Source organism: Heterocephalus glaber, unplaced genomic scaffold, assembly GCF_053883595.1.
Source record: "Heterocephalus glaber isolate CG9 unplaced genomic scaffold, H.glaber_assembly_v1.0 deba00001760, whole genome shotgun sequence".
Classification (NCBI taxonomy): Eukaryota; Metazoa; Chordata; class Mammalia; order Rodentia; family Bathyergidae; genus Heterocephalus; species Heterocephalus glaber.
The window spans coordinates 1147191-1160461 of record NW_028258457.1 but is presented as its reverse complement, the minus strand read 5'-3'; the positions used below and the strand labels follow the sequence as shown (position 1 = coordinate 1160461).

Below are 13271 nucleotides of genomic sequence, written 5' to 3'. Positions count from 1 at the left end.
TTCCCAAAAGAATTAAAAGAATCATACCACAGCGATATATGTGCACCCATGTTTATAGTGGCACAGTTTGTAATAGCTAAAGCTTGGAAACAGCCCAGGTGCCCATCAACTGGAAACTGGATAAAGAAGATGTGGTTTTTTTATAAAATGAAGTATTACTCAGCCATAAAAAATGAGAAACTAGAGTCATTTATAGCTAAATGGATGCATATCGAGGCCGTACTCTTAAGTGAAATAAATAGGACACACATGAGTAAATACTGAATAGTATCTCTAGTGTGAGAAACTGAAAGTAAATAAGGATGAAAATGATTAAAACTAATAATTGATAATTTGAAATAGGAAAAGGTCCAAAGGTGGAGGGGTGGTGGGAGGGGAAGGGGAAGAAAGGAAAGGAAAAATTATGAGAAAGAAAAAAAATGGAAAGAAAGTCTATGTAAATAGGGAAGGTTGGTGGGGGTGAAGGGTGCATAGGTAATGGGGAAAAAATAAGAACTAAGATACATCATGTTCAGGTACAAACACCCAATGATAAATGGAAATGTATTGCATACCTAAAACGTACCAATTAATATATAAATAAAAAGAAATAACTTCTTTACTTAGCAAGTAATGGATTTAAAGTGCTGCTTCTGTTTTCTCTAAGATATGGAACAGAAGAAATAACCGATTAAACATGTTTTGTGCAGAGGTGAGGAACAGGCTGCCTGAGATGCAGGATGGGCTGGAGATAGCCAGGCCCACTCATGACAGGTCTTCTGGGGCCTCTCTTGGCGGCAGGCCCCCAGCTTGGCGGATTGTGGGCTGGCCCTTGACCGCTCTGTGGGTCCACAGATGGGCTAGAAGGAGGCCTTTTCCTTCCTTGTCTTTAGCCTTTGGTGTTGAACACAAGGTTCTGCCTTATTTTTCCCTAAATTAGTCCTATGGGGACAGATCACAGGAAGGAAATGGGCACTCTGCTGTGTCGATATTTTTATTTGATACAAATAACCCTGACCCTGACCCTGACCCTGACCCTAACCCTAAAACCCTAACAACCCTAACCCTAACCCTAACCCTAACCCGCCAAGCAAGCTAGTGTTTGGGGATCAATCTTAAGGAGCCAAGTAAACAGAGCTGCTCCTTTCTTTTTGTCTTTTTCTAGCAGACCACCAGGTGGAAAGCTGTTGCATAAGAAGGGCCTGGGATTTAACTCAGTGGTTCTGGCGCCTGCCTTGCAAGTGAAAGGTTTAGAGTTCAGATCCCCGGTACCACCGGAAAAAAAAAAAAAAAAAAGATCCACGGAGCACTGCCTGGGAGCACAGTGCTTGTTGGCTGTAGGCTGTCAGGCAGAGCAAGGGTAAATAAAGGGTGCAGGAGCCTTGGTTCCAGCCCTGGAGCCACTCGAGGTCCATTTTAGGGGGAAGGAAGATGCTTCTCATGAAGACAACTAGCCAAGTAGTCACTGGTTGGGGACAGTTCTAAGTGGGCACACAGGAACGGAGCAGTCAGAATTGGAAATGACCAAGGGCTGGAGGTATAGCTCAGCTGCCATCCCTGCTACTCCAGAGGCTGAGGCAGTAGGATCGGAAGTTTGAGGCCATCCTGGCCAACTTAGTGAGACCCTGTCTCAAAATAAATAAAAAGGGCTTTGGGAGTATAGCACAGTGGTAGAGTGCTTACCTAGCATGTGTGAGAGCCTGGTTCTATCTCAGTGCACACACAAACACACAGATGTTTTAAGTTCATACAAGGCTAAGGTTGGACAGAATCTAAGAATTTCTTAGACTGAACCCCAGGAAGTCACTGTCTTGGATTATTCGTCTTTTTTTCCCCCTGCCTAGTCAGAAGCCCAGTCCACAGCAGGTACTCCATAAATGCGCCGGGACTCTTCAATCTGTGGGTGTGGCATTGAAATGGAGCCCAGCCTTGGTTCTGTGACCTCAGCCTTCTTCTGTAAGATGGTATCAGAGCTTCTTTACCTCGAAGTTTCATTGAAACCTACACAAATTGTTGGGCATGGTGGTGCATGCCTGTAATCCCAGCACTTGGGAGGCTGAGGCCAGAGGATTGCTGCAAGATCAAGGCCAGCCTGGGCTACATAGTGAGACCCTGTCTCAAAAATCCAAAAAGAAAAAAAAACACAAGTTGAGACAGGGTCTCACTATGTAGTTCAGGCTGGCCTTAAACTCACTATGGAGCCCAGGCTGGCTTCAAACTCATGGTTATCATCCTGCCTCAGCCTCCTGAGTTCTAGGATTACAGGCATGTGTCAACCCCCACTATCCCCTCCCAATTTGTTCTTGAACACAGGAGTAGGTTGAGCCAGGACTAGGGGCATCTCCCAAGCCAACCATGATTGTATTTTCTGAATAAGAGGGTTTCTTTCATTCAACAAATAGCTATCAAGAAGCCCCTTTGGGGCCGGGGATTTAGCTCAGTGGTTTTGATGCCTGCTGCACAAGCGCAAGGACCTGAGTTCAATACCCAGTGCCAAAAAAAAAAGAACCCCCTTTATTTTATTTTTACTTTTTTTGCAGTCCTGTTGATGGAACCCAGGACCCTGCACACACTAGCCAAGCACTCACTACTGAGCCATACCCTGACCCTAATAGCCACCTTGAGGCTTTTCAGTGGTGGGCAAGGGACTGAGGAATACTAGGGACTGAGTGGCAGCCAAGGCAGCCCCTCTGTGCCCTGTACCTCTCTGTCCCGCTGTCCCAGTATGGCTGTTCTGCTTGTGTCTCAGGAAACAGACATGATGCATGATTTGTGTTGTCTGCACCTGGTGATGGTGTTTTCTGTGTCCATTTCTGTGGTCATCTGTGCACCGAAGCACCAGCAGTTTCCTCGATGTCTCTTAGAGCAAGAGAGCAAGAGGAGCCCCCCTTGCACGAAGCCTGTGATCACGAGGGACACAGGAGCTGATCCCAAACCTCCAAGTCTTCCCCAAAAAACATGACATGATTAGGGGAGAACCAGGGCTGGGATGACGAGACTGTAGAGAAGCCAAGGACACCTCTCATCATACCTGCCATGCACCTCTTGCCACACCTGGCCACTTCGGGATTCTGGCTCAGTCCTGGCACAGGTCAGGAGCCTTGAAGTCTGTGGCCATGTAAGTAAATAGATCTCCCCTCGGCTGCCACATGAGCATTAGAGCGGGTCCCAGGCCAGAGAGGATCATGCCTCCTCAGCCACACCAGTGGCCCCGCCCTGTCCGGCTATCAGCCTGTATGGCAGAGCATGCACCCCATACCCCCACCCCTTCATCTCTGTCTCCAAACCAGGCCAAGGAATCCATCCCCCCAAACCTCCCAAGAACCCAAGGCCTGGAGACTCCAACGGGGGCTCCCGAAGTTCCAAGCTGGGCACCTTGCAGCACCCCAATGAGTCAGAAGACATCTCGACACCCACTACCCCTACAGAGCTCAGCGGGCAGGAGCCAGGGCCAGCTGTCTCCAGGTGGGTGGTTTAGGCATCCCAGTGGGCCTCCCATGCCATAGTGAACACCGTGCAGCCCTCCTGGGCTCAGGGCCATGGGCCTGCTACTCTGGGCTTTCCTCACTGGGAGAAAGATTGTGATTTTAACCATGGGCCCAGATAACATTGAGTTATTCAAGGTTCCAGAGTGCAACTTGATACTCTGCTGGTCAAATCTCTACCCTTTTGCATTCTTAACAAAAAAAGGGATGAGCCCCTGGCTGTGGTGGTGCAACCCCATAATGCCAGCACTCTGGAAGGCTGGGGCAGGAGAGTTGTCAGGTTTGGGCCAGCCTAGACAGTTTAGCAACTTGGTGAGACCCTGCCTCAAAACGAGAACCATAGGGCTGGGGATTTAGCTCAGTGATTTTGCCGCCTGCTGCGCAAGCGCAAGGACCCAAGTTCGATCCCCGGTACCAAAAAAAACAAAAACAAAAATGAAAACCATAAAAAAGAGCCAAGATAGAGCTCAGTGTGAAGGCCCTGAGTTCAGTTCCCAGTTTTCCAGGGATTTAACTCAGTGGCACTGTGCCTGCCTTACAGGCACAAGGTCCTGAGTTCAATCCCCGGTACCGTAAAAACAAAAACAAACAATTACGTTTTCCAAAAAAAGAGAAAAGAAATACAGTGTTTAACAGGCAATGTACAATAAGTGCTTTATCAATATTAGCTCATCAAATCATGGCATAAGTATTTGTTTATTTGTTTTTTGGTGCTGGGATAGGACCCAGAGGATGTGCTGGGCAAGTGCTCTACGCATGAGCTCCACCCCCAACCAGGGGGTGAGTGTGGTGAAGTAGCTGAGTGTCGTGGTGCATGCCTATGATCCTAGCACTTGGGAGGCTGAGGCATGAGGATCGCTGTGAATTTGAGGCCAGCCTGGGCTCCATAGTGAGTTCAAGTCCAGCCTGACCTATATATAGCAAGACCCTGTATCAAAAAACAAGTAATAACAGTAACAAAAAATGCAAAGCGACAGTGTAGGAGGACCCAGATGCCTCTCTATGTGTCTTTCTCCACCCAGCTTCTCTGAGGAGACGGCAGCTGCCTCCCTCCTGGAGCAACTAGAAAAAGAGGCCTCCTTCTTTCCCGATTCCCAGGTGAGCTACTCCATGGCCTGCTGTGTGTCTGGGAGACACTGGAAGCATGGGTTCTGTGTGTACCCTTTGAGGGCAGATGCTGGCCTGCAGGGTGGAGCTGGTTGAGGCAGGTGTCTGAGGCTGCAGGAGAGAAGTGGCTCAGGCTTACTTTTTCTGAGACATTCTTCTTTATCCTTACTGGTTTGTTCTCATGTCCCATTCACAGACCTCACTTGGGAGATTTGTCCCTCAGTTTGCAAAACCCGGGAAAATAGTGACAAGAAAAGCAAAGACAATGGAAGAGGATACCGAGAGGAGGGCTGTTAGCCTGGTAAGACCCCTAACGTGGGCCTCACTGAGCCCCGTGCACAAGCAGCCTCTGCACCCAGTTTAACCTTAGCTGTCTGTGGCAACAGGCTGGGGCCTCACGCACATAGGGAAGAGCTCTACCACTGACCTACACCCCCAGCTCGTTTTATTTTGAGACAAGTTCTGAGTTGCCCAGGCTGGCTCTAACTTGTGATCTTCCTGCCTCAGCCTCCCCAGTCACTGAGATTACAGTGTGCATCACTGCACCAGGGCCGAGTCCCCCATTTTCAGTGCACTGTTGTCCAGACACCTGTGGAGTGTGCCCCGGATGCTGCTCTGGCAGCCCACATGGGGACAGTAGAACCCTGAAAGGTAGCCATCACTCTGTCCCTGACCTCTGCTTTTCAGGGGCCTTTGTGCCAGTTGGGTGCCCTTGCCATTGTGAACTACAGGGGTCACAATGTCCCTGAGAGTGGGCAGTAATGCCATGCACTGGGAACACCCCAGATAGCCTTCAAGGGGTGCACGGTCAAATGAATCATGGTTCTTCTGTGCCCTGGGCCAGGACTCAGTAATAAAAAGCAACAAAGCATTAGTAACACAAAAAATGTGGAGGTCAGATGAGTGGTTGCCAGGGTCAGAGGCAGGGTGGGCAGGGCACATGAGGGGACAGGTGAAGCTGGACAAGGTCCATGGGGTGGCTGTGGTAATGGAGATGCAGCCCTCCAGGGGGAAGAGGAGCTCATGGAGTGGCCACACAGATCTGGGCTGGTGGCCCCAGGAGGTCTGCATCTGTACCACTTCTTACCACAACATGAATCTGCAGCTATCACACAATAGAAAAGTGTAATTTAACAAAAGGAGGATGTTTGTTCGAGAATTGAAGCTGTGTGGAAGAGACTAACAGGGAAATGTTGTGTGTATTTTAACACAGTTTCTTTCTTTTTTATTTTATGTTATGCTGTGCTGAGGTGAGGATGGACCCTAGGGCCTCATGTGTGCTAGGCAAGCGCCTTATCCCTGAGCTGCATCCCAGCAGTGTACCCTCCCTCCCGTCTCCTGCCCTCTCCTCCCCCCACTTTTTTTTGGCTGTGCTGGACATGGAACTGAGGGAGCCCTGAGCTACAACCTTAGCCCTTTTTTATTTTTTATTTGGAGACAGGGTCCCGCTAAATTGCCCAAGCTAACCTTGAATTTACAATCCTCCTGCCTTAGCCTCTTAAGTAGTTGGGGTTACACCCCACCTGGCTCAGTTATTTTTTTTAGTGGTTTATTTTATTTAAATTGGTATTTCCATCATCTCAACATGTGATTGCTATTTACTTATCTAATGGTTCTGGGGATGGAAATGTTTCCTCTACCACTGAGCTGCACCTCGAGCCCCCACCACCTGGATTTTTGCATCCCCGATCTTGCCAAAGTGCTTGGTGCCCAAAAGGAGTAGAACCTGGTGGCAGGAGAGTTTCAGTACATCCATTTCCACTTCTGGTTCCTCCTCCAGCAGCAGCTCAGAGCTCTGCTGAGTGCTGGTGCTGGTGCCCTTGGAGGTGCATAGTGTGGTACAGGGTCTTCGTCTTGGGACAGGTGAGGTACCAGCCAGAGAAGCATTCAGAGGACTTATGCTAGAGGCCCCAGGACTGAGTTTCTCTCTCTGCACAGGAAGCCCTGCCCAACCCCAGTGCCCCATGGCAGCTGGAGGGATCCCTGGGACCAAGAGCTCAGATGCCAGCAGATAACCCCCACTTGGAGCAGAGCGGCCAGAAACCCGGGACACCTGTGCCCGGAGAAGGGACAGGATCCTGTAACTCAGAGATGGCCAGCCAGGACCCAGTGTCAGAGCAAGGGACCAGCACATCAGATGGCGGGAACCTGTGGAGCAGTGGGCCTGAGAGGTCTCAGGTGCCAAATGATCTTGCCCCCAAAAGGAATCATCCCTGCAGTGGTGCTGAAGGGATGAAGCCAGCACGAGGAGCTCCCCAGGAGGGAGGTGCCCAGAATGGGACCCCAGAAGAAGGAGGTGGCATCACCAACGGCCTTGTGTCCGCTCCCACCTTGGCCACACTGTGCGTGAAGACCTTCCCTACACCACAGGACCTCCCAGACCCCAGAGAGACACCCACAGGGGCAGGCAGGCAGGCAGAGTGCAGCTGTGGTGGCCCAGTATGTGCCTGCCTGGGGAGTGCTGTCATGGAGAACACGAGCACAGATGCCCCTGAGACAGAACAGAGGACCCTGAGGGTGGCCGGGCCAGGTGTGCAGCCTGACACCCAGCCTCCTGCCTCTCCTGGAAAGCACACCCTGCAGGGCTGCAGGTCTCTGGCTGAGGAGACCACAGGGGACAGGGGGGAGGCAGAGCCAGAACATGAGCCCCCCAGTGACACCCTAAGGAACCCTGAAGCCTTTTGGGCTGTGGTTCTGGGAAACCAAGAGCCTACACGAGATGCTAAAAACCCTGGCAACCCAGTGCCAGATGTGGGCCCAGGCGTTCATCAGCCTGGCCCTGCTGCCCATGTCCTGCCTTCATTGGCACAGCTTGGAGACAGACAAGTAGCAGAGTCAGGCAGTCAGTGCCTTGAAGGAGGCTGCACTGGGCTCAGCCTGGCCCTCTGTGCCTTATGTCCTCCGGAGCACAGGGCTGCTACCAATGGCCCTCTCTGGGAGGCCAGGGCCCAACAGGGCAGCCTGGAAGCCCCCACAGACCCACCAGGCCCACTCCAGCACTCTCTGGACTCTTTGAGTCAGGCCGGGTGGCCAGAGTCCTTGACCATGGAGCTTGACTTCCTGCCCGACAGCCAGCTTCGGGATGCCCTGGATGCCCCTGATTTGGAAGCCCCACTTGAGCAGGTAAGAGCTTCCCTGTAGCAATGATGGACCATCCCACAGCAGGTGCCAAACAGCTGTGAGCCCTGTCCCTATGCTGCCCACTGTGTAGGAAAGATGGGGCTCACATGTGGCAATCCAGGGATCCTACACACAAGTGGCTGGGATGACAGGTGCGTGCTACTGCACCTGGGTGAGTTACAGCTTTGGTGGGTGTTCCATCTGTTTTTCCAGAAAGGACACAGCTGCCTTTCTGTAAAGGGTCCAAAATGTATGGCTGCCAAGGGGCCCCGGATAGTAACAGATGACTTTGCCACTCTGAGGCCTCCCCTGCCAAAACCAGAGCCCCTGAGGGTGCCAGCACCTGGCAACTTTGTGCCCACCTGCTGCACCTTCCTACTCTCTGGCTCCAGGCTCCTCAAGAAATATTGAGGGGAGGAGACTAACAAGGTGACCTGAAGAAGCAAGCTAGTCTCACAGCTGGCCTGGGGAGGGGACTTCATTCCTAACCTGGAAGAGGCTTTGTCCCCTATCTGGACATGGAAATGCAGGCCTGTCATCCTAGTACTTTGGGAAGCTGAGGCAAGAGGATCATGAGTTCATGTCCCTCCTGAGCAACTTCGTGAGACCCTGTATCAAAATAAAATAATAAAGGGGTTGGGGTGTTGCTCAGTGATAGAGTGGGTGTCTTGAATGCCTGTGGCCCTGGGCTCCCTCCCCAGTGCTTCCCACACACAGACCCTTCACCCTGCTTCAGGTTCAGTTGGGGGCCTGAGATGATTCTTTGATGGGCACACAGAAGTAATTGTGTTTCTCTGCCAACATCGGAAAGGGCCTTGCTTCCTTCAGAGGCTGCCTGGACGCTGTCTGCCCTGGCCACTGAGTCTGTGCCAGGCACTTGCTTCACCTGTCAGGGCAGGTGGCAGCCTAATGACAGCCCTGTCCCCTGGGCCAATGTGTGACACACCTGGCTGTTGGCACACCTGAGCCCAGGAGAGGATTCCTGCTGTGCCCTGGGAGGTAGAGGTGGCCTTCCCACAAGTGGGTGGCATGGAAAGAGTGCCTGCCCAAGGGGAGGCGGCTGGCTGGCTGTCCCAAATTGGCTGCTCCTGGTGGCCTCAGCCACCCATCCTGGAACACGAGCCCAATGCTTCCAGACATTGGCCACTGTCTCTCTGGCTGTATACTGGCTGTCCCTGTCAAGGCTATTTTTTTACTTATTACAGAGCTGTGGCTGAAACCCAGGACCTCACACATGCTAGGCAAGTGCTCTGCCACTGAGCTACACCCCCAGCCTGCTGGTTGAGATGCTTTTAAAAAATTCATTCAGTGAATATTACTATTATTTTGATGGTTCTGGGAATTGAACCCGGGGCCTTCACACTGAACTACATGCCCAGCTCTTTTTTAATTTTTTATTTTGAGACAGGGTCTTGCTAAGTCACTAAGTTTCCAGGCTGGGCTTAAATTAAGCTTGCAACCCTCCTGCCTCAGCCTCCCAGACTGGTGGGATGACAGGTGTGCGCCACTGTGCCTGGCTTGCATGCATATTATGGAGTGCCTGCTTTGTGACAGCAGTGAACAGATTCTGGGCATTCACAACATCCCCATTCCCGAGTGTGGCCTCATTGGGAGCTTTGTGTATACTGTCATTCCTTCTCCTAGAGAGGTTTTCCTAAGGCACAGTCCCACAGTTTCACGAAGGCAAACAGTTTCATCCTGCGCACCTCTGAAGAAACAGCCAGCTAGGAACTGGGGCACTTGCCTAGCACATGTGAGGTCCCAGGTTCCATCCCAGCACTGCAGAAAAAGGAAGGGAGGGAGGATGAAAAGAGAGAAAGAAAGAAAACCAGCCAGGCCAGTGTGGGCCGAGGCAGACAGTCGAGTGGTCAGACCCCACTGGCAGCCCCAGCCAGCATGGTGCCTGCACCTGCTCGCTTAACACTGGGTGTTCCTGAGCAAGTCTGGGCAACCTAGCCAACGAGCAGGTTCCTGTGGGAAGGGAAGGCTGCAGGGACTCTTTTGAATGCACCTGAAGCAGACAGTGAGTGACCTCACCATGGTGTCACCATGCAGTCACCCATTCCCCATTCAGACCACCACGACCTCCTCACAGTAGTCTGGTGCTGTGTCCTGCTGCTCCATGCACACCCTTAGTTATGCACAAGGTGATCAGCACTCTGCAGGTGCAAATGAGACCCCGCGTTCCATCCCTAGCACTGAAAGGAAAGCTGATTCCCAGGTCCCTCCTGGGTCCTTGTTACCCACTGGTCATCTATAGCCAGGGTCCTTGGCACTTTCAGTGTCACAGCCACAGTCACTGGATATGGGACATGGGGCTGTATGTGCAAGCACAGAGTGGCCCCCCATCGGGTCCCAGTCTTTCCTGCACACTGGCATTTGGGGACAGATCTTTTTCTGCTTGGGGACTTCTCCTGGGCTGCAGCAGCACCCAGGCCTCCGCCCTCCTGGTTGTGAGCCCCGGAGCATGTGGGGTATCCCCCAGGGCACGCAGGCACCCCCATGTTAGTTACCTTGGGTTCACAGTCTCTTCATCCCGTAGCCTAGTCAGTGGCTGTGTTCAAGGACATCTTCAGAACAGGCCCCTTGCCAGGCATGGTTGTACTGTGGGAGGCTGAGGCAGGAGAATCAAGTTCTAGCCCAGCCCAGGTAACTTAGTAACAGTGAGATCTTGTCTCAAAATTTTAAAAAAAGAGGGCCAGGGATTTGGCTCAGTGGTGCCACGCCTTCCTCAAGGTCCTGACTTTGATCCCCGGTACTGGAAAAAAAAATTTTTTTTAAGTGTTTTTTTTTGTTTTTTTTTTAAAGGGCTGGAGGAGGGCTGGAGATTTAGCTCAGTGGTTCCACCACCAGCCTCAGAAACGCAAGGTCCTGAGTTTGATTCCCCAGTACCAAAAAAAAAAAGGGCTGGAGGTGTAGCTCTGAGGGAAAGCCCTTGCTTCAATCCCCACTACTGTGTTACCAAAAAAAGGTGATAACAGGCCCCACAGCAGTCTTTAGGGACTCAGAACTCAATGAGTCCCCACTCCCATCAGTGTACGCCAATTTGGAGGACAGGGCCCAAGGCCTGGGCCAGACCTCAAGAGAAGTGGAGCAGCTGGCCTAGCTGTCGCAGGTCCCCTGTGTCCGCCTCTGTGTCCCCAGTGCAGCTAAGGCAAAGACTGCCGCCTCTGTTGCCTGAGCTTCCTCTCTGGCCCAGCTAGGCCACTCACCCCTTGTGCTCTCTCCCTCTAGGATGCTTCCACAGAGAATGAGTCAGGCCTCTGTTGGCCTTGCCCCAGCCTCAGTGCTGGTGGGGGAAACCGAGTCCCAGTGGTGGAGGCCCAGCCAAGGTAGGCGTGGGGTGGGAGCATGCGCCCTAGTTCTCCCTGCTGGCTTCCCAGTCCTCATCCAACAGAGCAGCAGAGCCTGGATTTCCAACTGCCCAAGACCTCCTGTGCCCCAGAGTGGGGACAGGTAACCAGCAATCTGTACCCAGACCAAGAGCCCCAGTGCCCAGGACGCGGCCCCCCACCTGCGGGTGGTTCTGGGAAGAGGGGGAGTCCTAAGAAGAAGGCCTGTGCTATCTCTGAACCCTATGAAGCAGGAAGGGAGATAGTGCCAATGCTGTAGGCTGAGGTAACTTGGGGCCGCACTCAGCTCTGGCCCTGGGCAGGCGTTCCAGTGACCCTGACCTGACCTATCACCTGTCCTGGCTGCTGGCTGTACACAGCAGTGGGCCCCTCCTCTCTCCATCTCTGCGCATGCACGTGCATGCCTTCCTGGCCCAACAGTCTCCATGGTGCGCCCCCCCCCCCATCTGCCCCCCCCCGACTCTGCCACTGGGGCCAGCACAGGACTGGCAGCATCCTCCCCATTGCGTGCACTTGAACCTGCCCTACTTATCAATTATTCATGGCCAGGTTTCTTTTTTCCTTCTGGCCAGTGTGGAGCAGGGGTTGGGGCACAGCCTTGGCCTCCTTTGTACCCTTCCCCTTCTCTTTTTCTTCCTCTCCACAGCAGCAGAGCAGCCACACCCCAGCCCCTGCCCTTGTCCACTCTGCACCTAGTTCCCGTGGTGCCATTCTGTCCCTGGAACACTTCCACGCAGCTTTCAGGTGCAGCAGGCAGTTTGGGCACAGTGGTTCCTCCACATCTGAGCAGAATGGGCTGATGTCACATCTCATTCTCCCAGCAGCCTCTTTGTGCCACTCTGCTGGCCTTGCATGTCCAGGAGCCCTGGGGAGGGAAAAGCTTAGGGCCTGACAGGTGGCTGAGGCGGAACAGAACACGCATGTGGCCTAGCCCCGGGGCAGCCAGTGCCTCTTGGTGACCAGGCTGGGTGTGGCAGAACCAAGATCTCTGTAAGGACCACCAGTCTGCACAAGGGCAGCTGACTGGGCCACCTGACCCATGATGCAGCAGAGGCATGACGACAGCAGCTGGTGGGGGAGAGGTTAAAATCCAGCCACGATAAGCAAGGCCTCAGCAGCCAAGGGGCAGAATGTGAAGAGGAGGCTATGTGGAGTAGTTGTGGCGAGAGGGGATGGGTCCCTGCAGTGTGGGCGGGTGATGCCAGTTTGGCCCTCCCAGCCCCTGGTGGTATGTGGAGGGTGGGCTGCAGGGATAGGAGCTGAGGGGTCTGGAGGGGCCAGAGCAGTGGGGAGCTGTGGATTCTCGATGAGCTCTGGCCTTGGGGGTTGGCAAATCCCACATCTGAAAAGCATGAGGGCTCAGGTTGGGGAAACCCTGGCAGTGGTGGGAGGCCAGCTTGCTCCCTTCCCTCCCTCAGGATAGAAGACGCCTCAGACACGGTGCACGGCCTCATTGTGGAGCTGTCGAACCTGAAGTAAGGGCTGGGCTTGGTCCACAGGGTGCAGCAGAGAGCATAGAGCCCTGGAGGCAGGTGGGAAGGCCCAGGGGTTCATGGAGAAACTGAGGAAGGACTCCTGCATGTGGGCATCAAGGGTCAGGAGCTCCCTTACAGAACTAGACAGTGGTTGGGTAACGGGAGATCACGTGCATGGGCAGTGGTGGTGTGCATGTGGAGGCCTCGGTGACCGACCTGCCTGACAGCATGTGCATGTTATGTCCCCACAGCCGGCTGATTATGAGCGCCCACCGTGACCTAGAAGCCTTCAAGCGCCTTAGCTCCAGAAAGGCCCGGCCTTTGCCCTGGCCACCAAAGGGGGCTGGGGCCGTGTCCCGGGGTGAACAGCCCTGGAGGGATCTGTAAGTCTCTCTGCCACCCTGTTCTTCTGTCTGCTCCCACCTAGTGTTTTGTTTCCAAGATGCTCCAGGGGTTCCTAGCAACCTCCCCATCAGCTGGAAATTCGCCTTGCAAGGACACACAGCCCCAGGTGGGGTGGGGTCTCCTGTGGGGGGCATGTGTAGGCAACACCCTGAAGCCCCACAGAGACAGTGAGCACTCCATAAAGTCAGTGACTCTTGAATCTGAGGTTTATCTAATTTGTTAAAGGTTAGATTTGGAATTTCTCTCCTGGAGGAGCACAGGGTCCTCTTTGTTGATTGTATCTTCCTGTCTGCCACTTTCCATTTTATTTCTTCCAGGAAGACCAGTAATAAAAAGTGACACTGTCA

General features: G+C 53.1%; 1 protein-coding gene across 11 annotated transcripts in view; it reads left to right on the top strand.

The window, feature by feature from the left end:
* Brme1 (break repair meiotic recombinase recruitment factor 1) overlaps positions 1–13271 on the top strand; it is a 15674-nt gene extending 2403 nt beyond the window's left edge. For 6 of the 11 annotated variants that reach the window (XM_013068399.3, XM_087201404.1, XM_087201403.1 and 3 more), the window contains 7 exons: positions 3270–3444; positions 4487–4562; positions 4768–4872; positions 6510–7694; positions 10926–11023; positions 12463–12519; positions 12771–13271. In XM_013068399.3, coding sequence (XP_012923853.1) covers positions 3270–3444; positions 4487–4562; positions 4768–4872; positions 6510–7694; positions 10926–11023; positions 12463–12519; positions 12771–12906 — 1832 coding nt within the window. In that variant the 3' untranslated portion in view covers positions 12907–13271. Of the gene's footprint in view, positions 1–3269; positions 3445–4486; positions 4563–4767; positions 4873–6509; positions 7695–10925; positions 11024–11690; positions 11845–12462; positions 12520–12770 lie in introns of those variants that run through there. The other 5 variants (XR_002391643.2, XR_002391642.2, XM_021250323.2 and 2 more) reach the window with 5 other exon arrangements.